The sequence below is a fragment of the Mustelus asterias genome, unplaced genomic scaffold, assembly GCF_964213995.1.
Source record: "Mustelus asterias unplaced genomic scaffold, sMusAst1.hap1.1 HAP1_SCAFFOLD_229, whole genome shotgun sequence".
Taxonomy (NCBI): Eukaryota; Metazoa; Chordata; class Chondrichthyes; order Carcharhiniformes; family Triakidae; genus Mustelus; species Mustelus asterias.
Window position 1 is genome coordinate 537,433 of NW_027590208.1, and position 25,585 is coordinate 563,017.

Below are 25,585 nucleotides of genomic sequence, written 5' to 3' on the forward strand. Positions count from 1 at the left end.
CACGGGGTGAATGTGCAGACTCCGCACAGACAGTGACCCAAGCCGGGAATCGAACCCGGGTCCCTGGGGCTATGAGGCAGCAGTGCTAACCACCGTGCCGCCATGCCACCCTAATTTCAAACGATCACAGCAATTTATACCACAGGAGCAAAACGATCTGATTGGTCGGCGAGACGTTGTCATGGAGAAAGCACCGGGGACCTGTGTGCTCCGAGGTCAAAAATGCTATTAGGCTTAAACATGCTAGGAGTGGCACAGTGTGTCAGCACTGCTGCCTCACAGCGCCAGGGACCCAGGTTTGATTCCTGGCTCGGGTCACTGACCTTGTGGAGTCTGCACGTTCTCCCCATGTCTGTGTGGGTTTCCTCCGAGTGCTCGGGTTTCCTCCTTCAGTCCGAAAGATGCGCAGGTTAGGTGGATTGGCCGTGCTAAATTGCCCCTTCCTGTCAGGAGTTTTGCACTGTAAATACGTGGGGTTACGGGGATAGGACGTGGCTGGGATTGTTGCCAGTGCGGGGGCACGATGGGCTGAATGGCCTCTTCACTGTAGGGATTCTTTGATTTCATAGATTTCATAGAATCCTACAGTACAGAAGGAGACCATTCGGCCCATCGATTCTGCAACAAACACAATCCCACCCAGGCACTATCCCCATAATCCCATGTATTTATCCTAGCTACTCCCCCTGACACTAAGGAGCAATTTAGCATGGCCAATCCACCTAACCTGCACATCTTTGGATACTAAGGGGCAATTTAGCATGGCCAATCCACCTAACCTGCACATCTTTGGATACTAAGGGGCAATTTAGCATGGCCAATCCACCTAACCTACACATCTTTGGACACTAAGGGGCAATTTAGCATGGCCAATCCACCTAACCTACACATCTTTGGACTGATATTCCTTTGTTTGCGGGGGGTGGGGGAGCTCCCTCCCTGTAGTATAAATTGTGATCATTTGAACTTTGGAATTCTTGCCTTTATCCTGATGAGTGCAGGATGAAAAGCTTCAACAATTCTGTTTCTCTTTTTATCGCAATGTTCCAGGTTGACTTCAGATGTCTTTCATTTGACAGTGAGGTTTACATGGGAGCATTTTAATCAGGTTGTTTTGTTAAAAAGCGCTGTTCGCATGTACAGTTTGACGCGGAATCATTGATTTGATTCACACACACACTCTTTTTCTCAGTGCCCTCAAGGCCACTGTGTCCTATACAGCAGCATAGTTTTAGATTTGAGTCTCTAGTTTCTGCTGAGTTGGCTGATGTACACGGTAAAGGCACATCGTCGCATTGCTCTGGATTAGGGAGGTGGAGGGGGAAGAGGAATATGTTATCTTTATCCCTTCCTTAACCTGCATGCCAAGGTTCAGTGCATAGCAATTGCTGGTCATTTTCACTGGAAGCTTTTACTGAACTAATTTTACTACTAATGCAAAAATCATTCGAGAAATTTACATATACATTTTATTTATTAGTCACAAGGCTTACATTAACACTGCAATGAAGTTACTGTGGAAATCCCCTAATCGCCACACTCCTGTTCGGGTAGACTGAGGGAGAATTTAGCACGGCCAATGCACCCTAACCATGTCTTTGGACATCTATCCCACTGTCCCTGGCTAAGTGGATATTCGTGCCAAAGCACTAAACAAGCCTGGTAACATAGAAACTAGAAGCAGAAGGAGACTATTCGGCCCTTCGAGCCTGCTCCGCCATTCATTTTGATCATGGCGGATCATCAAATTTAATATCCTGTTTTTTTCCCCCCCATATCCCTTTAGATTCTTGAAATCACACAACGTTTTGGCCTCAGCTACTTTCTGTGGTGGTGAATTCCACACATTCACCACTCTCTGGGTGAAGAAATTTCTCCTTACCTCAGTCTCACTGGGGCCTTGTTGCATTTCAGAGCAGCGCAGTGGGTGAGCACTGCTGCCTCACACGCCAGGGACCCGGGTTCGATTCCCAGCTTGGGTCACTGTCTGTGCGGAGTCTGCACATTCTCCCCGTGTCTGTGTGGGTTTCCTCCGGGTGCTCCGGTTTCCTCCCACAGTCCGAAAAACATGCTGGTTAGGAGCTAAATTCTCCCTCAGTGTAACCCAAACAGCCGCCGGAGTGTGGCAACTTGGGGATTTTCACAGTAACTTCATTGCGGTGTTAATGTAAGCCTTACTTGTGACACTAATAAATAAACTTTACCTTGAAAAGCTACCCTTTATCCCCAAACTATGACCCCCAGTTCAATTTACTTCAATGGATGCAGTGACTAACATGGCCACAATTTAAGTCACCTTTTATCTTGATGCTCATAGAGCAGTGTGTTAATTAGGAGGGAGCTACTTGCCCATTGCACTCCTGTCTGCCTGCGACTCTGTCTGCCTGCGACTCTGTCTGCCTGCGACTCTGTCTGCCTGCGACTCTGTCTGCCTGCGACTCTGTCTGCCTGCGACTCTGTCTGCCTGCGACTCTGTCTGCCTGCGACTCTGTCTGCCTGCGACTCTGTCTGCCTGCGACTCTGTCTGCCTGCGACTCTGTCTGCCTGCGACTCTGTCTGCCTGCGACTCTGTCTGCCTGCGACTCTGTCTGCCTGCGACTCTGTCTGCCTGCGACTCTGTCTGCCTGCGACTCTGTCTGCCTGCGACTCTGTCTGCCTGCGACTCTGTCTGCCTGCGACTCTGTCTGCCTGCGACTCTGTCTGCCTGCGACTCTGTCTGCCTGCGACTCTGTCTGCCTGCGACTCTGTCTGCCTGCGACCCTGTCTGCCTGCGACCTTGTGGGGGGGTCTGCGTGTGTGTGTGGGGGGGGGTCTGCGTGTGTGTGTGGGGGGGGGGTCTGCGGGTGTGTGTGGGGGGGGGGGTTCTGCGTGTGTGTGTGGGGGGGTGGTCAGCGTGTGTGTGGGGGGGGGTGTCTGCGTGTGTGTGTGGGGGGGGTCTGCGTGTGTGTGTGGGGGGGGTCTGCGTGTGTGTGTGGGGGGGGTCTGCGTGTGTGTGTGGGGGGGGTCTGCGTGTGTGTGTGTGGGGGGGGCTGTGTGTGGGGGGGGTCTGCGCGTGTGTGTGTGGGGGGGGCTGTGTGTGGGGGGGGTCTGCGTGTGTGTGTGTGTGTAGGGGGGTCTGCGCGTGTGTCTGGGGGGGGTACGCGCGTGTGTGTTGGGGGGGGGGCTGCGCGTGTGTGTGGGAGGGTCTGCGCGTGTGTGTGGGGGCGTCTGTGCGTGTGTGTGTGGGGGGGTTTGCGCGTGTGTGTGGGGGGGGAGGGTCTGCGTGTGTGGGGGGGGTCTGCGTGTGTGGGGGGGTCTGCGTGTGTGGGGGGGTCTGCGTGTGTGGGGGGGTCTGCGTGTGTGGGGGGGTCTGCGTGTGTGTGTGGGGGGGTCTGCGTGTGTAGGGGGGGTCTGCGTGTGTGGGGGGGTCTGCGTGTGTGGGGGGGTCTGCGTGTGTGGGGGGGTCTGCGTGTGTGGGGGGGTCTGCGTGTGTGGGGGGGTCTGCGTGTGTGGGGGGGTCTGCGTGTGTGGGGGGGGTCTGCGTGTGTGGGGGGGTCTGCGTGTGTGGGGGGGTCTGCGTGTGTGGGGGGGTCTGCGTGTGTGGGGGGGTCTGCGTGTGTGGGGGGGTCTGCGTGTGTGGGGGGGTCTGCGTGTGTGGGGGGGTCTGCGTGTGTGGGGGGGTCTGCGTGTGTGGGGGGGTCTGCGTGTGTGGGGGGGTCTGCGTGTGTGGGGGGGTCTGCGTGTGTGGGGGGGTCTGCGTGTGTGGGGGGGTCTGCGTGTGTGGGGGGGTCTGCGTGTGTGGGGGGGTCTGCGTGTGTGGGGGGGTCTGCGTGTGTGGGGGGGTCTGCGTGTGTGGGGGGGTCTGCGTGTGTGGGGGGGTCTGCGTGTGTGGGGGGGTCTGCGTGTGTGGGGGGGTCTGCGTGTGTGGGGGGGTCTGCGTGTGTGGGGGGGTCTGCGTGTGTGGGGGGGTCTGCGTGTGTGGGGGGGTCTGCGTGTGTGGGGGGGTCTGCGTGTGTGGGGGGGTCTGCGTGTGTGGGGGGGTCTGCGTGTGTGGGGGGGTCTGCGTGTGTGGGGGGGTCTGCGTGTGTGGGGGGGTCTGCGTGTGTGGGGGGGTCTGCGTGTGTGGGGGGGTCTGCGTGTGTGGGGGGGTCTGCGTGTGTGGGGGGGTCTGCGTGTGTGGGGGGGTCTGCGTGTGTGGGGGGGTCTGCGTGTGTGGGGGGGTCTGCGTGTGTGGGGGGGTCTGCGTGTGTGGGGGGGTCTGCGTGTGTGGGGGGGTCTGCGTGTGTGGGGGGGTCTGCGTGTGTGGGGGGGTCTGCGTGTGTGGGGGGGTCTGCGTGTGTGGGGGGGTCTGCGTGTGTGGGGGTGTCTGCGTGTGTGTGGGGGGAGCCTGCGTGTGGGTGTGGGGGGGGTCTGCGTGTGTGTGTGGGGGGGGGTCTGCGTGTGTGTGTGGGGGGGGGTCTGCGTGTGTGTGTGTGGGGGTGGTCTGCGTGTGTGTGTGTGGGGGTGGTCTGCGTGTGTGTGTGGGGGGGTGTCTGCGTGTGTGTGTGGGGGGGTGTCTGCGTGTGTGTGAGGGGGGGTGTCTGCGTGTGTGTGAGGGGGGGTGTCTGCGTGTGTGTGAGGGGGGGTGTCTGCGTGTGTGAGAGGGGGGGTGTCTGCGTGTGTGTGTGGGGGGGGTGTCTGCGTGTGTGTGTGTGGGAAGGTCAGTGTGTGGTGGGGGTCGGTGTGTGTGTGTGGGGGGGGTCTGCGTGTGTGTGTGTGGGGGGGCTTTGCGTGTGTGTGTGGGGGGGCTTTGCGTGTGTGTGTGGGGGGGCTTTGCGTGTGTGTGTGGGGGGGCTTTGCGTGTGTGTGTGGGGGGGCTTTGCGTGTGTGTGTGGGGGGGCTTTGCGTGTGTGTGTGGGGGGGCTTTGCGTGTGTGTGTGGGGGGGCTTTGCGTGTGTGTGTGGGGGGGCTTTGCGTGTGTGTTTGGGGGCTTCTGCGTGGGTGTGGGGGGCTTCTGCGTGTGTGTGAGTGGGTTCTGCGTGTGTGTGTGGGGGGGTGTCTGCGTGTGTGTGGGGGGAGCCTGCGTGTGGGTGGGGGGGGGGCCTGCGTGTGTGTGTGGGGTGGGGGCCTGCGTGTGTGTGGGGGGGGGGGCCTGCGTGTGTGTGTGGGGGGGGTCTGCGTGTGTGTGTGTGGGGGGGGTCTGCGTGTGTGTGTGGGGGTGGTCTGCGTGTGTGTGTGGGGGGGTGTCTGCGTGTGTGTGAGGGGGGGTGTCTGCGTGTGTGTGAGGGGGGGTGTCTGCGTGTGTGAGAGGGGGGGTGTCTGCGTGTGTGTGTGGGGGGGGTGTCTGCGTGTGTGTGTGTGGGAAGGTCAGTGTGTGGTGGGGGTCGGTGTGTGTGTGTGGGGGGGGGTCTGCGTGTGTGTGTGTGGGGGGCTTTGCGTGTGTGTGTGGGGGGGCTTTGCGTGTGTGTGTGGGGGGGCTTTGCGTGTGTGTGTGGGGGGGCTTTGCGTGTGTGTGTGGGGGGGCTTTGCGTGTGTGTGTGGGGGGGCTTTGCGTGTGTGTGTGGGGGGGCTTTGCGTGTGTGTGTGGGGGGGCTTTGCGTGTGTGTGTGGGGGGGCTTTGCGTGTGTGTGTGGGGGGGCTTTGCGTGTGTGTGTGGGGGGGCTTTGCGTGTGTGTGTAGGGGGGCTTTGCGTGTGTGTTTGGGGGCTTCTGCGTGGGTGTGGGGGGCTTCTGCGTGTGTGTGAGTGGGTTCTGCGTGTGTGTGTGGGGGGGAGCCTGCGTGTGGGTGGGGGGAGCCTGCGTGTGGGTGGGGGGGGGGCCTGCGTGTGTGTGTGGGGTGGGGGCCTGCGTGTGTGTGGGGGGGGGGCCTGCGTGTGTGTGTGGGGGGGGCCTGCGTGTGTGTGTGGGGGGGTCTGCGTGTGAGTGTGTGTGGGGGGGGGTCTGCGTGTGTGTGTGGGGGGGTCTGCGTGTGTGTGTGTGTGTGTGGGGAGGGTCTGCATGTGTGTGTGTGGGGGAGGATCTGCTTGTGTGTGTGGGGGGGTCTGCGTGTGTGTGTTTGGGGGGTTCTGCGTGTGTGTGGGGTGCTTCTGCGTGTGTGTGGGGGTTCTGCGTGTGTGTGTGTGGGGGTTCTGCGTGTGTGTGGGGGTGGGTCTGCGTGTGTGTGTGTGGGGGGGGTCTGCGTGTGTGTGGGGGGGGTCTGCGTGTGTGTGGGGGGGTCTGCGTGTGTGTGTGGGGGGGTCTGCGTGTGAGTGTGTGGGAAGGTCTGTGAGTGTGTGTGGGGGGTCGGTGTGTGTGGGGGGGGGTCTGCGCGTGTGTGTGGGGGGCTTTGCGTGTGTGTTTGGGGGGTTCTGCTTGTGTGTGTGTGGGGGGTGGTCTGCCTGTGTGTGTGGGGGGGGTCTGCGTGTGTGTGTGGGGGTCTGCGTGTGTGTGTGGGGGTCTGCGTGTGTGTGTGGGGGTCTGCGTGTGTGTGTGGGGGTCTGCGTGTGTGTGTGGGGGTCTGCGTGTGTGTGTGGGGGTCTGCGTGTGTGGGGGGGGGTCTGCGCGTGTGTGTGGGGGGCTTTGCGTGTGTGTTTGGGGGGTTCTGCTTGTGTGTGTGTGGGGGGTGGTCTGCCTGTGTGTGTGGGGGGGGTCTGCGTGTGTGTGTGGGGGTCTGCGTGTGTGTGTGGGGGTCTGCGTGTGTGTGTGGGGGTCTGCGTGTGTGTGTGGGGGTCTGCGTGTGTGTGTGGGGGTCTGCGTGTGTGTGTGGGGGTCTGCGTGTGTGTGTGGGGGTCTGCGTGTGTGTGTGGGGGTCTGCGTGTGTGTGTGGGGGTCTGCGTGTGTGTGTGGGGGTCTGCGTGTGTGTGTGGGGGTCTGCGTGTGTGTGTGGGGGTCCGCGTGTGTGTGTGGGGGTCCGCGTGTGTGTGTGGGGGTCCGCGTGTGTGTGTGGGGGTCCGCGTGTGTGTGTGGGGGTCCGCGTGTGTGTGTGGGGGTCCGCGTGTGTGTGTGGGGGTCCGCCTGTGTGCGTGGGGGTCCGCCTGTGTGCGTGGGGGTCCGCCTGTGTGCGTGGGGCTCCGCCTGTGTGCGTGGGGCTCCGCCTGTGTGCGTGGGGCTCCGCCTGTGTGCGTGGGGCTCCGCGTGTGTGCGTGGGGCTCCGCGTGTGTGCGTGGGGCTCCGCGTGTGTGCGTGGGGCTCCGCGTGTGTGCGTGGGGCTCCGCGTGTGTGCGTGGGGCTCCGCGTGTGTGCGTGGGGCTCCGCGTGTGTGCGTGGGGCTCCGCGTGTGTGCGTGGGGCTCCGCGCGTGTGCGTGGGGCTCCGCGCGTGTGCGTGGGGCTCCGCGCGTGTGCGTGGGGCTCCGCGCGTGTGCGTGGGGCTCCGCGCGTGTGCGTGGGGCTCCGCGCGTGTGCGTGGGGCTCCGCGCGTGTGCGTGGGGCTCCGCGCGTGTGCGTGGGGCTCCGCGCGTGTGCGTGGGGCTCCGCGCGTGTGCGTGGGGCTCCGCGCGTGTGCGTGGGGCTCCGCGCGTGTGCGTGGGGCTCCGCGCGTGTGCGTGGGGCTCCGCGCGTGTGCGTGGGGCTCCGCGCGTGTGCGTGGGGCTCCGCGCGTGTGCGTGGGGCTCCGCGCGTGTGCGTGGGGCTCCGCGCGTGTGCGTGGGGCTCCGCGCGTGTGCGTGGGGCTCCGCGCGTGTGCGTGGGGCTCCGCGCGTGTGCGTGGGGCTCCGCGCGTGTGCGTGGGGCTCCGCGCGTGTGCGTGGGGCTCCGCGCGTGTGCGTGGGGCTCCGCGCGTGTGCGTGGGGCTCCGCGCGTGTGCGTGGGGCTCCGCGCGTGTGCGTGGGGCTCCGCGCGTGTGCGTGGGGCTCCGCGCGTGTGCGTGGGGCTCCGCGCGTGTGCGTGGGGCTCCGCGCGTGTGCGGGGTGGTCCGCGCGTGTGCGGGGTGGTCCGCGCGTGTGCGGGGTGGTCCGCGCGTGTGCGGGGTGGTCCGGGGGGGTTCGCGCGTGTGTGGGGGGGGGTCCGCGCGTGTGTGCGGGGGGGGGTCCGCGCGTGTGTGCGGGGGGGGGGTCCGCGCGTGTGTGCGGGGGGGGTCCGCGCGTGTGTGCGGGGGGGGTCCGCGCGTGTGTGCGGGGGGGGTCCGCGCGTGTGTGCGGGGGGGGGGGGTCCGCGTGTGGATGCGGGCGGGGTCCGCGCGTGGCTGCGGGGGGGTGTGTGTGTGTGCGGGGGGGGGGGTGTGTGTGCGGGGGGGGGGGGGGGTGTGTGTGTGCGGGGGGGCGGTGTGCGCGTGCAGGGGGCGGTGTGTGCAGGCGGTGTGTGTGTGTGCGTGCAGGGGGCGGTGTGTGTGTGTGCGTGCAGGGGGCGGTGTGTGTGTGAGTGCAGGGGGCTGTGTGTGCGTGCAGGGGGCGGTGTGTGTGTGCGTGCAGGGGGCGGTGTGTGTGTGCGTGCAGGGGGCGGTGTGTGTGTGCGTGCAGGGGGCGGTGTGTGTGTGAGTGCAGGGGGCGGTGTGTGTGTGAGTGCAGGGGGCTGTGTGTGCGTGCAGGGGGCGGTGTGTGTGTGCGTGCAGGGGGCGGTGTGTGTGTGCGCGTGCAGGGGGCGGTGTGTGTGTGTGCGGGGTGGTGGGTGTCTGTGGGGAGGGGGTGGGTGTCTGTGTGTGGGGGTCTGTCTGTGTGTAGATAGCCACATGAACGGAGTGGGAATGGAGGGATACAAAAGAATGGTCTAGTTTGGACCAGGGAGCGGCACGGGCTTGGAGGGCCGAAGGGCCTGTTCCTGTGCTGTATTGTTCTTTGTTTTGACCCTGCAAGTTGTGTGGAAGTAACTGAGGGCCAGGCTGCAGGTGGTGCAGAGCCTTTAGTTCTTGTTTTTTTGAGGAAGCGAAAGTGAAACTCCCAATCGGAGTAACTTTGTGAGCTTCAAAGAGGTGGAGCTACCCGTCGGCCCCGAGTGTGTGTGTGTCAGGCCCAATAACCATTCAGAATAACAAGTCACTTCCCATTATCCAGGAGTGTGGAGCAGAATCAAAACTGAAACTGGGGCCTTGCTGAACAAGGCATTGTTGAAGGCAGTGTCAGGGAGCAAGGAAGTGCAGCTAAACTCTGCTTAAGATCAAGTAGGATTCTCGTAGCTCAAACTCATCCATTTAATCTTTTGTGATTCATCTGTAAACTGATAAGTAACTCTTCAGGGCATTTGCCTGTAAGTGACTTGTTCTTGAGTAGAGTGAGCTGTACTGTAGGGACTCTAGCAGCGAGAGCCCTCTTCCCGGGGATCACTCAGTCTTGGTTTTTTTTCTCTGTGGAAGCGATTGGCTCAGTTTTTATACCCCCAATTCGCATGCACCCCAAAGTTTTTCGGGTAGGGAATCTGTCTGACTTTCACTGACCCAGGAAGCTTCAAATCGGTGCATTTCCAGGGAACGGGGGGACGACTAGAGGCTGTCTACTCCAAACCACAGACCCTCCTCCCCCAATTCCCCCCCCGCACTGTGAGAGCTTTCCCCCTCTGTGTTAAAGGTTGTGCTGTTCCAGGGTCGTGTTCTAACCACAGGTATTTTATAACGAAAAACTTGTTAATTTGTGCCGTGACTTTTAAGTGTTTCGTTCAGCTTCTGTGGAGCAGTTTGTCCCAGGTTTTGTTTTTGCTAAGTATCTGATAATCTAATTCACTACGCTTGCTCGCTGGTGTGTGTGTTGTTGGTACCAATAACACAAGCTGTTTTTTTATATATATATACGGTTGTGTGGGCTCCTGGCACACCGCAGCCAGTGATAGTAAAATAAATATGCCGGAACAGGAGGCTGGAGCGTCTATTTTAACTAGGTCTGTTGGCCTCCAAGAATGACCAAGAATTTGCAGCACAGAAGGACATCTGGTGCAGCCGGTGTTAAAGCAGCCACTCCACCTCATTCGCCCAGTCTGCAAAGCTTTCCATTCCTTTCTCCCTCCCTTTCAAACACATCGCCCCTGTTCTCCTCAACCTCGAGTTTCACATTCTCGCAAATCTCGAAGGAAAAAGTGTTTCTTCTTGATTTCCCTGTTGGATCTCTTGGTGAGCAAGAAACAAAGGAGCAGAGGTGGGCAAAGTAGTCTGAGGTCACGTACCAACCCACACTCAACAGCCTCTTCCCTGCTGCCGTCAGACTTTTAGAGTCATAGAGGTTTACAGCGTGGAAACAGGCCCTTCGGCCCAACTTGTCCATGCCGCCTTGTTTTTTAAACCCCTAAGCTAGTCCCAATTGCCCACGTTTGGCCCATATCCCTCTATACCCATCGTACCCATGTAACTGTCCAAACGCTTTTTAAAGGACAGAATTGTACCCTCCTCTACTACTGCCTCTGGCAGCTCGTTCCAGACACTCACCATTCCTCTGGAATGCCCTGCCTGCAGCAGTGGTGGACTCGTCAACGGTGAGAGCGTTCAAGTGGTTATTGGATAAACATATGGATGATATTGGAATAGTGTAGATTAGAGGGGCTTTAGATTGGTTTCACTGGTCGGCGCAACATCGAGGGCCGAAGGGCCTGTACTGCGCTGTAATGTTCTATGTGTGAAAGAATTGCCCCTCTGGACGCTTTTGTATCTCTCCCCTCTCACCTTAAACCTACGCCCTCTAGTTTTAGACTCCCCTACCTTTGGGAAAAGATATTGACTATCTAGCTGATCTGTGCCCCTCATTATTTTTTAGACCTCTATAAGATCACAGCTCAGCCTCCTACGCTCCAGGGAAAAAAGTCCCAGTCTATCCAGCCTCTCCTTATAACTCAAACCATCAAGTCCCGGTAGCATCCTCGTAAATCTTTTCTGCACTCTTTCTAGTTTAATAATATCCTTTCTATAATAGGGTGACTAGAACTGTACACGGTATTCCAAGTGTGGCCTTACCCAATGTCCTGTACAACTTCAACAAGACGTCCCAACTCCTGTATTCAGTGTTCTGACCGATGAAACCAAGCATGCTGAATGCCTTCTTCACCACTCTGTCCACCTGTGACTCCACTTTCAGGGAGCTATTTGAATGGACCTGCCTCGCATTAAGTTGATCTTTCTCTACACCCTAGCTATGACCGTAACACTACATTCTGCACCCTCTCCTTTCCTTCTCCCCTATGTACTCTATGAATGGTATGCTTTGTCTGTATAGCGCGCAAGAAACGATACTTTTCACTGTATGTTAATGCATGTGGGATATGGGCCAAATGCGGTCAATTGGGACTAGCTTAATGATAAAAACTGGATGGCATGGACAAGTTGGGCCGAAGGGCCTGTTTCCATGCTGTAAACCTCTGTGACTCTATGTGGCAATAATAAATCAAATCAAATGACTGTAACACTACATTCTGCACCCTCTCCTTTCCTTCTCTATGTCAACCACATTGCTGTGGCTCTGGAGTCACATGTAGGCCAGACCGGGGTGAGGACGGCAGATTTCCTTCCCTAATGAGAACCAGATGGGTATTTCCGACAATGGGTCATTCCAGATATTTTAAAAATTGAATTCAAGTGCCACCATCTGCGTGGCGGGATTCGAACCCGGGTCCCCAGAACATGAGCTGAGTTTCTGGATTAATAGTTTAGCGATAATAGACTGGGTCATCGGCTCCCCGTTTATACTCCATTCCCTTTGAAATAAAGGCCAACATTCCATTTGCCTTCCCCATCACCTGCACGCTAGCTTGTGATTTATGCACAAGGACCCCCAAATCCCTCTGTGCTGCAGCTTTCTGTAGTCTTTCTCCATTTAACTTTGTGATTCCACACTGCACGGGAACAGTGGCGTAGTGGTTACGTAACTACATTAGTAATCCAAAGATGGAAACTCATGATCCAGGGAATTCGTTACAGCTGGGAAGTTAAATGTGTGGTGGGGGGGGTGTGTGTGGGTGGGGTGGGGGTGGTGTTTGGGTGGGGTGGGGGGGGGGTGTGTAGCTGGGTGGGGGGGGGTGTGTAGCTGGGTGGGGGGGGTGTAGCTGGGTGGGGGGGGTGTGGCTGGGTGGGGTGTGTGGGTGTGGGGGGGGGTGTGCGGGTGGGGGGGGGTGGGAGGAGGAGGTGGGGGGGTGGGTGGAGGAGGTGGGGGGGTGGGTGGGAGGAGGAGGGTGGGGTGTGTGGGTGGGGTGGGAGGGGGCGTGTGGGGGGTGGGGTGTGTGGGGGGTGGGTGGGTTGGGGGGCGGTGGGTGGAGGGGGTTGGGGGTGCGGTGGGGGGGGGAGGGTTGGGGTGTGGAGGGGTGGCGTGGGGGTGGGGGTGCGGGGAGGGTTTAAAAAGACAAGGACGGTGATTTAATTACTGAATTTGCCCCCCGGTTCACCATCACCCTCCTGGAAAGGAAATCTGCCATCCTTACCTGGTCTGGCTGATATGTGGATCCAAACCCGCAGCGATTCTTAACTGCTCCCTGAAAGGGCTGAGCAAGCCACTCAAGTAAAGTTAAAGTAAAGTTTATTTATTAGTGTCACAAGTCGGCTTACATTAACACTGCAGTCAAGTTACTGTGAAAATCCCCTAGTCGCCGCACTCCGGCGCCTGTTCGGGTACACTGAGGGAGAATTTAAGCATGGCCAATGCACCCTAACCAGCACGTCTTTCGGACTGTGGGAGGAAACCCACGCGGACACGGGGAGAACGTGCAGATTTTACTCAGTGACCCAAGCTGGGAATCGAACCCGGGTCCCTGGCGCTGTGAGGCAGCAGCACTGACCCACTGTGCTGCCCCATTTGGTTATTTAGAGGGTGGTTCACCACTTTCTACCTTCTCGAGGGCAATTAACAGCGAATGCTGGACTCGCCGGTGACACCTCCCGATCCTGTGGATAAATTACTTTTTTTTAAAAATGCTTAATGGAATAACTATAATCGCCCGCAGGCTGGTTTAAAAGCGCCTGACCCAGGAAATATATGGATAGCATTTAACAAAAGCATTTTTACATTTAAAAAAAAATGTTTAATTACAGGACGAATTTCCTTTCCTAGTTCTTAATTCCCGTGACGTTCTGTAAGACTCCAGCAGCGTCAGTACTTGTGCTGTGCACAGACTGGTGGGACTAAGGTACAAGTGCCTGCCCAGGTGAAACTTGACCCCCCCATCACTGCTCCTGGGTTACCTGACCTGGGAGAATGTGGATCCTGGCACTGTCAGCCGAGCCCGGGCTGCCTTTTGTTGCTGTCCGCGGCGCAGTTTCCAGAATTTTAATTGTTTTGTTCTCGAGAGGGATATGGAGACGAGTAATTGAGGCAGTAGGTTTCAGTACATTTTCTTAATTAAAATACAATCGCGCAACAGACGACTTGCAGGGGAGGTCCTCGTTCTCTGCAGTCTCCTGGCCCTGCCTTACTCTCTCTCTCCTTTCACTGCCTCTTGGGCTGAGAGTGATTAGAATGTAGAACTCGCTCCCACATCGATCGGCACGGATGCACTTCGGGGGGCCCCTCCAGTACCCGCATGAGGGTGAAAGTATTCGGAGGATATAAGGCCACTCGGCCCATCGAGTCTGCTCCGCCATTCAATCATGGCTGATATTTTTCTCATCCCCATTCTCCTGCCTTTTCCCCATAACCCCTGATCCCCTTATTAATCAAGAACCTATCTATCTCTGTCTTGAAGACTTTTAATTTGATTTATTATTGTCACATGTATTAACGTATAGTGAAAAGTATTGTTTCTTGCACACCATACAGACAAAGCATATTGTTCATAGAGAAGGAAAGGAGAGGGTGCAGAATGTAGTGTTACAGTCATAGCTAGGGTGTAGAGAAAGATCAACTTAATGCGAGGTAGGTCCATTCAAAAGTCTGACGGCAGCAGGGAAGAAGCTGTTCTTGAGTCGATTGGTACGTGACCTCAGACTTTTGTATCTTTTTCCCAACGGAAGAAGGTGGAAGAGAGAATGTCCGGGGTACGTGGGGACCTTAATTATGCTGGCTGCTTTTCCCAAGGCAACGGGAAGTGTAGACAGAGTCAATGGATGGGAGGCTGGTTTGAGTCATGGATTGGGCTACATTCACGATCTTTTGTAGTTCCTTGCAGTATTGGGCAGAGCAGGAGCCCATACCAAGCTGTGATACAACCAGAAAGGATGCTTTCTATGGTCATGAGGGTGAAAGTATTCAGAGGATATAAGACCATAAGACATAGGAGCAGAATGAGGCCACTCGGCCCATCGAGTTTGCTCCCCCATTCAATCATGGCTGATATTTTTCTCATCCCCATTCTCCTGCCTTTTCCCCATTCTCCTGCCTTTTCCCCATTCTCCTGCCTTTTCCCCATAACCCCTGATCCCCATATTAATCAAGAACCTATCTATCTCTGTCTTAAAGACACTCAATGACCCGGCCTCCACAGCCTTCTGCGGCAAAGAGTTCCACAGATTCTCCACTCTCTGGCTGAAGAAATTCCTCCTCATCTCTGTTTTAAAGGATCATCCCTTTAGCCTGAGGTTGTGCCCTCTGGTTCTAGTTTTTCCTACGAGTGGAAACATCCTCTCCACGTCCACTCTATCCAGGCCTCGCAGTATCCTGTCAGTTTCAATAAGATCCCCCCCTCATTCTTCTAAACTCCAACGAGTACAGACCCAGAGTCCTCAGCCGTTCCTCATACGACAAGCTCTTCATTCCAGGGATCATTCTTGTGAACCTCCTCTGGACCCTTTCCAAGGCCAGCACATCCTTCCTTAGATACGGGGCCCAAAACTGCTCACAATACTCCAAATGGGGTCTGACCAGAGCCTTATACAGCCTCAGAAGTACATCCCAGCCCTTGTATTCTAGTACATATGTTGATATGTATATATGTATGTAGACTCTATTCTATATGTTGATGGGAAGTAGGAGGAGACCGATGCAAAATGTAAAGTAGAGCCCCCCCCGCCCCGCCCCAGGTGGAAGGAATATGTGTACAATGTGCTGGGGATGACTGGGGTGCAGTGCTGCCTAAGACCACCAAACTGGGGTGGCAGAGTGGCTAGCACTGCTGCAGGGACCCAGGTTCGATTCCCGGCTTGTGTGGAGTTTGCACGTTCTCCCCGTGTCTGCGTGGGTTTCCTCAGGATGTTCTGGTTTCCTCCCACAGTCCAAAGATGTGCAGGTTAGGGCGGATTGGCCATGCTAAATTGCCCCTTAGTGTCCAAAGATGTGCGGGTTAGAGGGATATGCAGGGTAAATGCATGGGGTTATGGGGCTGGGTGGGATTGTGGTCAGTGCAGACTCCATGGGCCGAATGGCCTCCTTCTTCTGCACTGTCGGGTTTCTAAATTAAGATGATCAACTCCTGGGGTTCAGCAGCATCCTGGGTCTGGATTATACGGAGATGTGTGGGCAGACACAACCCCACCCTCTCACTGCGACCAGGTGCAATTGCAGAACACCTTATGGACTGCATGCTGAAACTAAAATTGCTGCTGAGAAGACTTTCTTTGTACACGATTTGCTTCCACTCGAAGGTGCTGAGCGTTGCTATGGTGCTGCCTCACTGGTTCCAGCAGCCCTCTGCCACTTAACCCAGTGGGCTCTTCTTAAAAGTTGAAAGTTTATTTATTAGTCACAAGTAAGGCTTACATTAACTCTGCAATGAAGTTACTGTGAAAATCCCCTAGTCGCCACACTCCGGTGCCTGTTCGGGTACACTGAGGGAGAATTTAGCACGGCCAATGCACCCTCACCAGCACGTCTTTCAGACTGTGGGAGGAAACCGGAGCATAGAACAGTACAGCACAGAACAGGCCCTTCGGCCCACAATGTTGTGCCGAGCTTTATCTGAAACCAAGATCAAGCTATCCCACTCCCTATCATCCTGGTGTGCTCCATGTGCCTATCCAATAACCGCTTAAATGTTCCTAAAGTGTCTGACTCCACTATCACTGCAGGCAGTCCATTCCACACCCCAACCACTCTCTGCGTAAAGAACCTACCTCTGATATCCTTCCTATATCTCCCACCACGAACCCTATAGTTATGCCCCCTTGTAATAGCTCCATCCACCCGAGGAAATAGTCTTTGAACGTTCACTCTATCTATCCCCATCATCATTTTATAAACCTCTATTAAGTCTCCCCTCAGCCTCCTCCGCTCCAGAGAGAACAGCCCTAGCTCCCTCAACCTTTCCTCATAAGACCTACCCTCCAAACCAGGCAGCATCCTGGTAAATCTCCTCTGCACTCTTTCCAGCGCTTCCACATCCTTCTTATAGTGAGGTGACCAGAACTGCACACAATATTCCAAATGTGGTCTCACCAAGGCCCTGTACAGTTGCCGCATTACCCCACGGCTCTTAAACTCCAACCCCCTGTTAATAAAAGCTACCACACTATAGGCCTTCTTCACAGCTCTATCCACTTGAGTGGCAACCTTTAGAGATCTGTGGATATGGACCCCAAGATCTCTCTGTTCCTCCACAGTCTTCAGAACCCTACCTTTGACCCTGTAATCCACATTTAAATTAGTCCTACCAAAATGAATCCCCTCACATTTATCAGGGTTAAACTCCATTTGCCATTTTTCAGCCCAGCTTTGCATCCTATCTATGTCTCTTTGCAGCCTACAACAGCCCTCCACCTCATCCACTACTCCACCAATCTTGGTGTCATCAGCAAATTTACTGATCCACCCTTCAGCCCCCTCTCTAAGTAATTAATAAAAATCACAAAGAGCAGAGGACCAAGCACTGATCCCTGTGGCACTCCGCTAGCAACCTGCCTCCAATCCGAAAGCACCTGGAGGAAACCCCCGCAGACACGGGGAGAACGTGCAGACTCCGCACAGACCGTGTCCCAAGCTGGGAATCGAACCCGGGTCCCTGGCGCTGTGAGGTGGCAGTGCTAACCACTGGGCCATCTTTCTTCTGCCTGACCGTCCCAGCCTGTGAAGAACCCATTCTGTTGCCGCTCCAAAGACCTGGCGTTTATTCCCCAGCACGAGTTGCCGGATGCCCATCCAGACTGGGAACCCTGGGTCTGTTTCCTGCTGTCGGAATCTATTCCAAGTCCACAACTTTCTGTTGTTTGTTTTAACCAGGTGCACTCGGATGATCTGATCGACTGGAGCACGATTCCGGTCCCACCTGCATGCCAGTTTGTGTGTTGACAAAGGCAAACCCCACTGCTCTTATCACAGAGCTATGAGCAGAGGTGGAGGCGGTGATAGAAGAACACATCGAGGTAAATCCAAAAGCTTTCACCAGAATAACCAGCTCCACCACGATCTGTACGGCTACAATAGTCCGACTTTCCACCCCCTGAATCAAGGAGCGGGAGCCGATCACTTTCGAAGCCAGCAGGTTCGCTTTCTGACTGGGCAGATCTCTCAGGCCCCTGCCTTTGTGTTTCAGCCTCACTACAGGAACCAGACGTCGCACCATCAGAAGCAGCGAGATTACCGTCCCGCGGCCAAGAACTGGAACGGCCACCTGTGCCCGCAGCCAGTTAGATCCCCTCGGCCCCCGGTTGCCCCTGCCCAGAGAGGGAACAAGAACGCCAAGGCTGACAAGGAGCTCGATCAGCTCTTCTCGAGATTTCAGAACATTTCATTGGGTGGCAACAACCAGCAGGAGGTTGTGTCCATCTTGGAGAAGCTTAGACCAGGGGAGCTGGTCCCGGCGCGCACGCTTGCCAAGCAGCTCTGCATTCAGAGGAAAGCAGTCAATCAAATCCTGTATGGTCTGCTGAGAGCAAACCGGGTGAGAAAGGAAGCCACTTTACCCCCTCTCTGGTGCCTCGTGGGCCCAACCGGTGCCGGGCAGGACACTGCGAACCCCGAAAGCCCACAACCGTTACCCGAGGGCACAGCTCTGCCCCTGCCCCCCGAGATCGAGGAGCCGGTATCCGAAGACGACGACAGCTCCGAAGGCAGCATGGCCGATCAGTCGGGCATCGGAGACGGCGAGAGCCAGAAGGACAAGATCCTCTCCTTCCTGCTGGAGAAGGAGAAGGCCACCGCCCTGGAGATTGCCAAAAACATCGGCCTGAAGTCAGCCCGGCAAGTCAACCCCACCCTGCACCTGTTTGAGAACCAAGGCGACCTGTACAAAGAGTCGGCCTTCCCGCCCATCTGGAGCCTCTCCAACCGCAAGAAGGAAGTGCTGCTGAGGAAGAGGAAGGTGCACGAGTTGGGCGAGCCCAGAATCGGGGCAGCGGAGGCAATGCCCATGGCCATCCCGGGGGAAGGCGACGATTCTCGCCAAGGCGCGGCGGGGGTGGCGGTCAAGCAAGAGGGGGGCATCGGGAACGGCCAGGCAGTTGGCCTGCAAGGAGAGGCGAATGACGTGCGGCCCCTGCCCGCCCCCGTCCCGCTGCTGCTGCTCGACGTCAAGGGGGAGGGCAACAGGGCCAACCACGCCGAGGTGAGCTACTACGACAGCACCACGGGGAACGGCCAGTGGGCCTCCGATGACATCCCCGACGACCTGAACATCATCAACCGCGTGAGCGAGGCCGGCGAGACGGTTGGCTTGCCGCAGGGTGTGTTACCCAGCAAGCCCAGCGCCGACCAACACCCCACCCTTTCGCCGACAGACAGGCTGCGGGCCTGCTTAACGAAGAATCCCGTCAGCGGCCTCATGGAATACTCTCAGGGTTCGGCGCTGCAGTGTGAATTCATTCTCCTGGCCCAGACTGGTCCGTCCCACGACCCCAGGTAAGGGAACTCTCGTATCTTTTTAAACAAACTCTCCTGGCGGGCTGACTCAGAGTCGTAGAAATATACAGCACAGAAACGGGCCCTTCAGCCCAACTCCTCCATGCAGATAGATTCCTAGAAGATAGGAGCAGGAGGAGGCCAGTTGGCCCATCGAGCCTGCTCCTTAAACTGAACTAGTCCCATTTAGACCATAAGATACAGGAGCAGAATGAGGCCACTCGGCCCATCGAGTCTGCTCCGCCATTCAATCATGGCTGATATTTTTCTCATCCCCATTCTCCTGCCTTTTCCCCATAACCCCTGATCCCCTTATTAATCAAGAACCTATCTATCTCTGTCTTAAAGACACTCAATGACCCGGCCTCCACAGCCTTCTGCGGCAAAGAGTTCCACAGATTCACCACTCTCTGGCTGAAGACATTCCTCCTCATCTCTGTTTTAAAGGATCGTCCCTTTAGCCTGAGGTTGTGCCCTCTGGTTCTAGTTTTTCCTACTGGTGGAAACATCCTCTCCACGTCCACTCTATCCAGGCCTCGCAGTATCCTGTAAGTTTCAATAAGATTCCCCCCCTCGTCCTTCTAAACGCCGAGTACAGACCCTGCGTTTGGTCCCGTCTCCCTCTAAACCTTTCCCATCCATGTACCTGTCCAAATGTCTTTTAAATGTTGCCATTGTTGCCTTAGGGGCAGCACGGTAGCACAGCAATTAGCGCTGCTGCCTCACCGCACCAGGGACCCGGGTTCGATTCCCGGCTTGGGTCACTGTCTGTGTGGAGTCTGCACGTTCTCCCCCGTGTCTGCGTGGGTTTCCTCCGGGTGCTCTGGTTTCCTCCCACAGTCTGAAAGACGTGCTGGTTAGGGTGCATTGACCCGAACAGGCATCGGAGTGTGGCGACGAGGGGAATTTCACAGTAACTTCATTGCAGTGTTAATGTAAGCTTTACAAATAAACTCTTTAACTTTAACTTGTAGCCGCCTCTGCCGCCTCCTCTGGCAGTTCATTCCACACACGCACCACCCTCTGTGTGTGGAAACATTACATCTCCAGGTCCCTTTTAAATCTTTCCCCTCTCTCCTTAAACCTCTGCCCTCGAGTTTTGGACTCCCCCTTCCTTTGCTTGCATTTGGCCCATCTCCTTCTAAACCTTTCCCATCCATGTACCTGTCCAAATGTCTTTTAAATGTTGTCCTTGTAGCCGCCTCTGGCAGCTCATTCCACACACGCACCACCCCCTGTGTGGAAAAAGCTGCCCCTCGGGTCCCCCTTTCCCCTCTCGTCTTAACCCTCTGCCCTCTCCCCAACAAGACCCTGGCTATTCACCTGATCTACGCCCCCTCACATGATTTTATAAACCTCTATAAGGTCACCCCCTCAGGATGGAGCTACCGGGTGATTCTGTGTGCGTGCACATTTCCCATCACACGTTCGGAATTGACTGACCTTGCTTCTGGTAAGGTCACATTGTACAGCTATGCTAAGAAACGTCAGCTGCTTTTACATGATGCCGAAGGGGATTCAGAATGCCCGGGTATCTTGCCTGCTGCAGTTGCATGGCTGCTGCAGGCTGTTTCTCTGCTTTCGCCTTCTGTCACAGTCCCATTGTGTCATCTACCCTGCAAGTCCCCAAATACTTGCATTGCCCTTCCCACATCTGTCCCTCCACGGTGAGGTAGGGATCTCCAGAGGGTGAATAGGACTCAGAATTGTAGATCCAGCGGTGAATTTCCAATCAGGAGATCCACCTCTTTTCTAATTATGAAGCATCAAAAGAAAAGTACAGCACAGGAACAGGCCCTTCGGCCCCTCCAAGCCCGTGTCGATCATGATGCCTTAACTAAACCAAAAAAAGACCTTCTGCCCTTACACAGTCTGTATCCCTCTATTCCCTCCCTATTCACGCGCCCATCCGGGTGCCTCTTAAATGTTGCTAATGTGCCTGCTTCCACCACCTCCTCTGGCTGCGCGTTCCAGGCACCCACCACTCTCTGTGTAAAAAACCTCCCCCCGGATGGGGGAAAAAAGCCTCTGACTATCCACCCTGTCTGTGCCCGTCATCATTTTGTAGACCAGGTCTCCCCTCAGCCTCCGTCTTTCCAGTGAAAACAATCCCAGTTTATTCAACCTCTCCTCATAGCCGACACCCTCGAGACCAGGCAACATCCTGGTGAACCTTCTCTGCACTCTCTCCAAAGCTTCCATATCCTTCTGGTAGTGTGGCGACCAGAACTGCATGCAACACTCCATTAGCCGGCACCCTGTTGTAACCTAGATGAGAGTTGCTTTGAATCCTCGGGCAACTGTCTGTGTGCAGTTTGCACGTCCCCTCCGTGTCTGTGTGGGTTTCCTCCCACACTCCAAAGACACGCAGGTTAGGTTGATTGGCCATGTTAAATTGTCCATTAGTGTTAGGGGGATTAGCGGGGTAAATATGTGCGGTTACAGGGATAGGGCCTGGGTGGGATTGTTATCTGTGCGGGCTCGATGGGCCAAATGGCCTTCTACTGCACCGTAGGGATTCTATGACTCGCCTTGCCTGAAAGTTATCCAGTTTGGGAGGCAGATTACTATTTGAATGGGTGCAAATTGAGAGAGGTGTTCTCGTGCATCAGTCACTGAAAGTAAGTGTGCAGGTACAGCAGGCAGTAAAGAAGGCAGATGGTATGTTGGCGTTCATAGCGAGAGGATTCGTGCATAGGTAGAGGGATGTTTTGCTGCAATTGTATAGGGCGATAGTGAGGCCACACCTGAAGTATTGTGTGCAGTTTTGGTCTCCTTATCTGACGATAGATGGTCGAGTCTGGATGACCCTTTGTCAGAGCTTTGTCAGCTCTGACGAAGGGGGACCTAGCCTCGAAACGTTGGCTCTCTTCCCTCTCCACAGATGCTGTCAGACCTGCTGAGATTTTCCAGCATTTTCTGTTTTTGTTTCAGATTCCATCATTTACAGTATTTTGCTTTTAGCGGACACCTCCTATAATCTATGTACGTTTCTGTCGGAGCCGGTTCATGAATCCAGGTTCATAAGAACCAGGAGCAGGAGTGGGCCATCTGGCCCCTCGAGCCTGCTCCACCATTCAATAAGATCATGGCTGATCATTTCGTGGGCTCAGCTCCACTTACCCGCCCGCTCACCATAACCCTTAATTCCTTTACTGTTCAAAGATCTATCTATCCTTGCCTTAAAAACATTCAATGAGGGAGCCTCAACTGCTTCACTGGGCAGTGAATTCCACAGATTCACAACCCTTTGTGTGAAGACGTTTCTCCTCAACTCAGTCCTAAATCTGCTCCCCCTTATTTTGAGGCCACTCCCCCTTATTTTGAGGCCGCTCCCCCTTATTTTGAGGCCGCTCCCCCTTATTTTGAGGCCACGCCCCCTAGTTCTAGTTTCACCCGCCAGCGGAGACAACCTCCCTGCTTCTATCTTATCTATTCCTTTCATAATTTTATATGTTTCTATAAGATCTCTCCCTCACTCTTCTAGTTCAGAACCTGCATTCATGAAAGGAAGGCGTCAGACCACAGATCGAAATATGATTCAGTAAATCAGCCACTTTCTACCCCCATCCTGGTAAAAATAGCCCTGCCAAGCTATTAAAAAAATACTCAAACTTCCCCAGAGGCTTTTTTCAGAGTTGCAGTATGCCCTGGAGTTTCCCAAAAATAACGCAGTATTTCACTGGCCCAAGAGCTTCTGTCTCTGCATCTGGCAGCACTTAGGGTAGAGTGCATCCTCCAGCTATCTGAGAGTTCTCTTAGGAAACGGTCGCGTGTACGCCCTGCAAGACTGCCTGATGCATCTCGTTCTGCGTTACGACAGCGAGGATGCTTCTCAAGTGGATAATTGGCCTCGGGGCTCTTCGGGGTGACTTGGAAAGTTGGGGGGGATGTGCTTTGTAAATGCGAGTTTTGGTTTTCTTTCGCTGACCCTCGCCTCACTCTCTCTCTTTCTTTCTCCTCGTGACGCCAGGTTCAGGATGCAGGCCGCGATAGGCGGCCGGAGATTCCCTCCAGCCGAAGCCAACAGCAAGAAAACGGCCAAGAAGGACGCGGCCACCAACGCCCTGAAGGTTCTGTTGAAAGAGATTCTGGGCGAAGACGTGGAGATTCCCCCTTCCTCGCCCCATCCCGAGCCACCGGTTACCATGGAGGTATGGACTCAGGCCAGGCCGCCCCCTCCCGAAAGGCTTTGACAGACTCCTGATGGTGTTGCAGTGCTTTAGTCTCTGGGAACCAGTGGGGCAACGTTTTGTGTTAAATCTCAGCTATCCTCTTCCCACTCCCCAAGGGTGACCCCCCCCCCCCCTTTAGAATCCATACAGTGCAGAGGGAGGCCATTTGGCCCATCAAGCATACACCGACAACAATCCCAGCCCATTGAGTCTGCAGTGACTCTCCAAAAGAGCATCTTACCCATGCCCATCCGCTCCCCTATCCCCATAACCCCATGCATTTAGCATGGCCAATCCCCCTAACTACACATCCCAGGACACTAAGGGGCAATTTAGCATGGCCAATCCCCCTAACCTACACATCCTGGGACACTAAGGGGCAATTTAGCATGGCCAATCCCCCTAACCTACACATCCTGGGACACTAAGGGGTAATTTAGCACGGCCAATCTAGTTAACCCGCACATCTTTGGACTGTGGGAGGAAACCGGAGCACCCGAAGGAAACCCAAGCAGACGTGGGGAGAAAGTGCAAACTCTACACACTCAGGAATTGAACCCGGGTCCCTGGAGCTGTGAGGCAGCAGTGCTAACCACCATACCACCATTTTAAAATCCAGTGCAAGTGGTCCATTGACATCGCCAAAAGGTGCCCCAGGAAAAAGAATACCTCAGTCACGTCTGTCTTATTCTACATAGTAAGAACTCACCTGATGAAGGAGCAGTGCTCCAAAAGCTCATGGTTCCAAATAAACCTGTTGGACTTTAACCTGGTGTTGTGAGAATTCTTACCGTGCCCACCCCAGTCCAACGCCGGCATCTCCACCTTATTCCACGTCGGACAATATTATTGTTGAGGTTTTGAACGCTTGTGAAATGTAAGGAATTGACGGGCAGGAAATGATCAGCTGGCCCATCAATCCTAGCCCACAGTGCCAGGGACCCAGGTTCAATTGTCATTGGCTAAACACTCCTTGAGGGGGGTTAAAGAAGCAATAGGGGAATTGTACGCTGAATAACTCCTCTCCAACTCAGTCAGACGGTGGAAGCCAACCCAGTAGACCACATAGACCTAGTGTTATAGAGTCATAGATGTTTACAGCATGGAAACAGGTCCTTTGGCCCAACTTGTCCATGCCGCCCTTTTTTTTAAACCCCCAAGCTAGTCCCAATTTGGCCCATATCCCTCTATACCCATCTTACCCATGTAACTAAACACTTTTTAAAAGACAAAGTTGTACCCGCCTCTACTACTGCCTCTGGCAGCTCGTTCCAGACACTCACCACCCTCTGTGTGAAAAAACTGCCCCTCTGGACACTTTTGTATCTCTCCCCTCTCACCTTAAACCCATGCCCTCTAGTTTTAGACTCCCCTACCTTTGGGAAAAGATATTGACGATCTAGCTGATCTGTGCCCCTCATTATTTTATATAGACCTCTATAAGATCACCCCTCAGCCTCCTACGCTCCAGAGAAAAAAGTCCCAGTCTATCCAGCCTCTCCTTATAAACTCAATCCATCAAGTCCCAGGAGCATCCTAGTAAATCTCTTCTGCACTCTTTCTAGTTTAATAATATCCTTCCCCCCCCCCCCATCTGAGTTAGGAGCTAGACAGGCTCCCCTCTTGAAGGTGAACAGAGGGGCAGCGGCCACTCCACTAGCCAGCCGTGTACTCACGACTCTCTGGGAAATGATTAATGAGCCGACATCTGGTCTGGTTCCTACTCTTGCAGCTTAACCCCATGTCCCCTGATCCTTGTCAATCTATTAAACTGGAGTAATCCATCAACAGGGACATTACCCAGCCCTTGCATTGTTTTACACTTCTCATCCATAAACCTGTGCTGCTCAAATGTAAATAGATTGTGGGCATTGCACCAACGTGGGCTGTTCCTCTATCTACCCTGTCCTATCCTTCGGAAATCCTAAATGTTCCTCAGTGGGCTGGGGGAGGGCCACTCGGATAGACCCCCCCCCAGTTTCTATCGCGTAGTTTGCATTTCAGAGGGTTGTGCTGACGCCCTGCAGGCTGGGGATGGGAGATAATAATCGGCCATTTTCTTACAGTTTGCCTTTTGCCTCAGCAAGTGAAGGGTTGTGTCACAAGCAGCATTTCTGAATCGCCCATCAATGAACGTCCCATCGCCAAGCAGTCAATGCAAGGGCACCGAATCTACTGAGGACACGGTGGCACAGTGGGTTAGCACTGCTGCCTCACGGCGCCAGGGACCCGGGTTCGATTCCCAGCCTCGGGTCACTGTCCATGTTGAGTTTGCACATTCTCCCCGTGTCTGCGTGGGTTGCTCCGGGTGCTCCGGTTTGCTCCCACAGTCCAAAGATGTGTAGGTTAGGGGGATTGGCCATGCTAAATTGCCCCTTAGTCTCCAAAGATGTGTAGGTTAGGGGGATTGGCCGTGCTAAATTGCCCCTTAGTCTCCAAAGATGTGTAGGTTAGAAGGATTGGCCGTGCTAAATTGCCCCTTAGTCTCCAAAGATGTGTAGGTTAGGGGGATTGGCCGTGCTAAATTGCCCCTTGGTATCAGGGGGATTAGCAGCGTAAATATGTGGGGTTATGGGGAGAGGGCCTGGGTGGGATTGTTGCAGGCGTGATGGGCTGAATGGCTTCCTTTTGTACTCTTGGGATTCTATGATTCCATGAAGGGGACTTTGTTCTCCAAACCTTATGCACACCTGACTGAGAAATGGGAATGTTGGTTTCTTAAGTGTTTGATTAGCCCACAGAAAGGCAGGCTGATGGGGTGAGCGGAACCTTGTGTGGATCGCAGAGATTGGCACGGACCATCTTGACCGGACAGACTGTAACTGTGCTGCGCGAGGTGTTACTGTGCGGTCATCTGTGCTTTTCCAAAATGTG

The 25,585-nt window shown here is 55.3% G+C and overlaps 1 protein-coding gene across 3 annotated transcripts in view; it reads left to right on the forward strand.

Annotated features, from left to right (window-relative positions):
• adar (adenosine deaminase RNA specific) overlaps positions 1-25,585 on the forward strand; it is a 93,047-nt gene that overhangs the window by 29,451 nt on the left and 38,011 nt on the right. For 2 of the 3 annotated variants that reach the window (XM_078203901.1, XM_078203902.1), the window contains exons 2-3: positions 16,920-18,536; positions 22,510-22,690. In XM_078203901.1, the coding sequence (XP_078060027.1) occupies positions 17,023-18,536; positions 22,510-22,690 (1,695 nt within the window). In that variant the 5' untranslated portion in view covers positions 16,920-17,022. Of the gene's footprint in view, positions 1-8,958; positions 9,466-16,919; positions 18,537-22,509; positions 22,691-25,585 lie in introns of those variants that run through there. The other variant, XM_078203903.1, reaches the window with a different exon arrangement.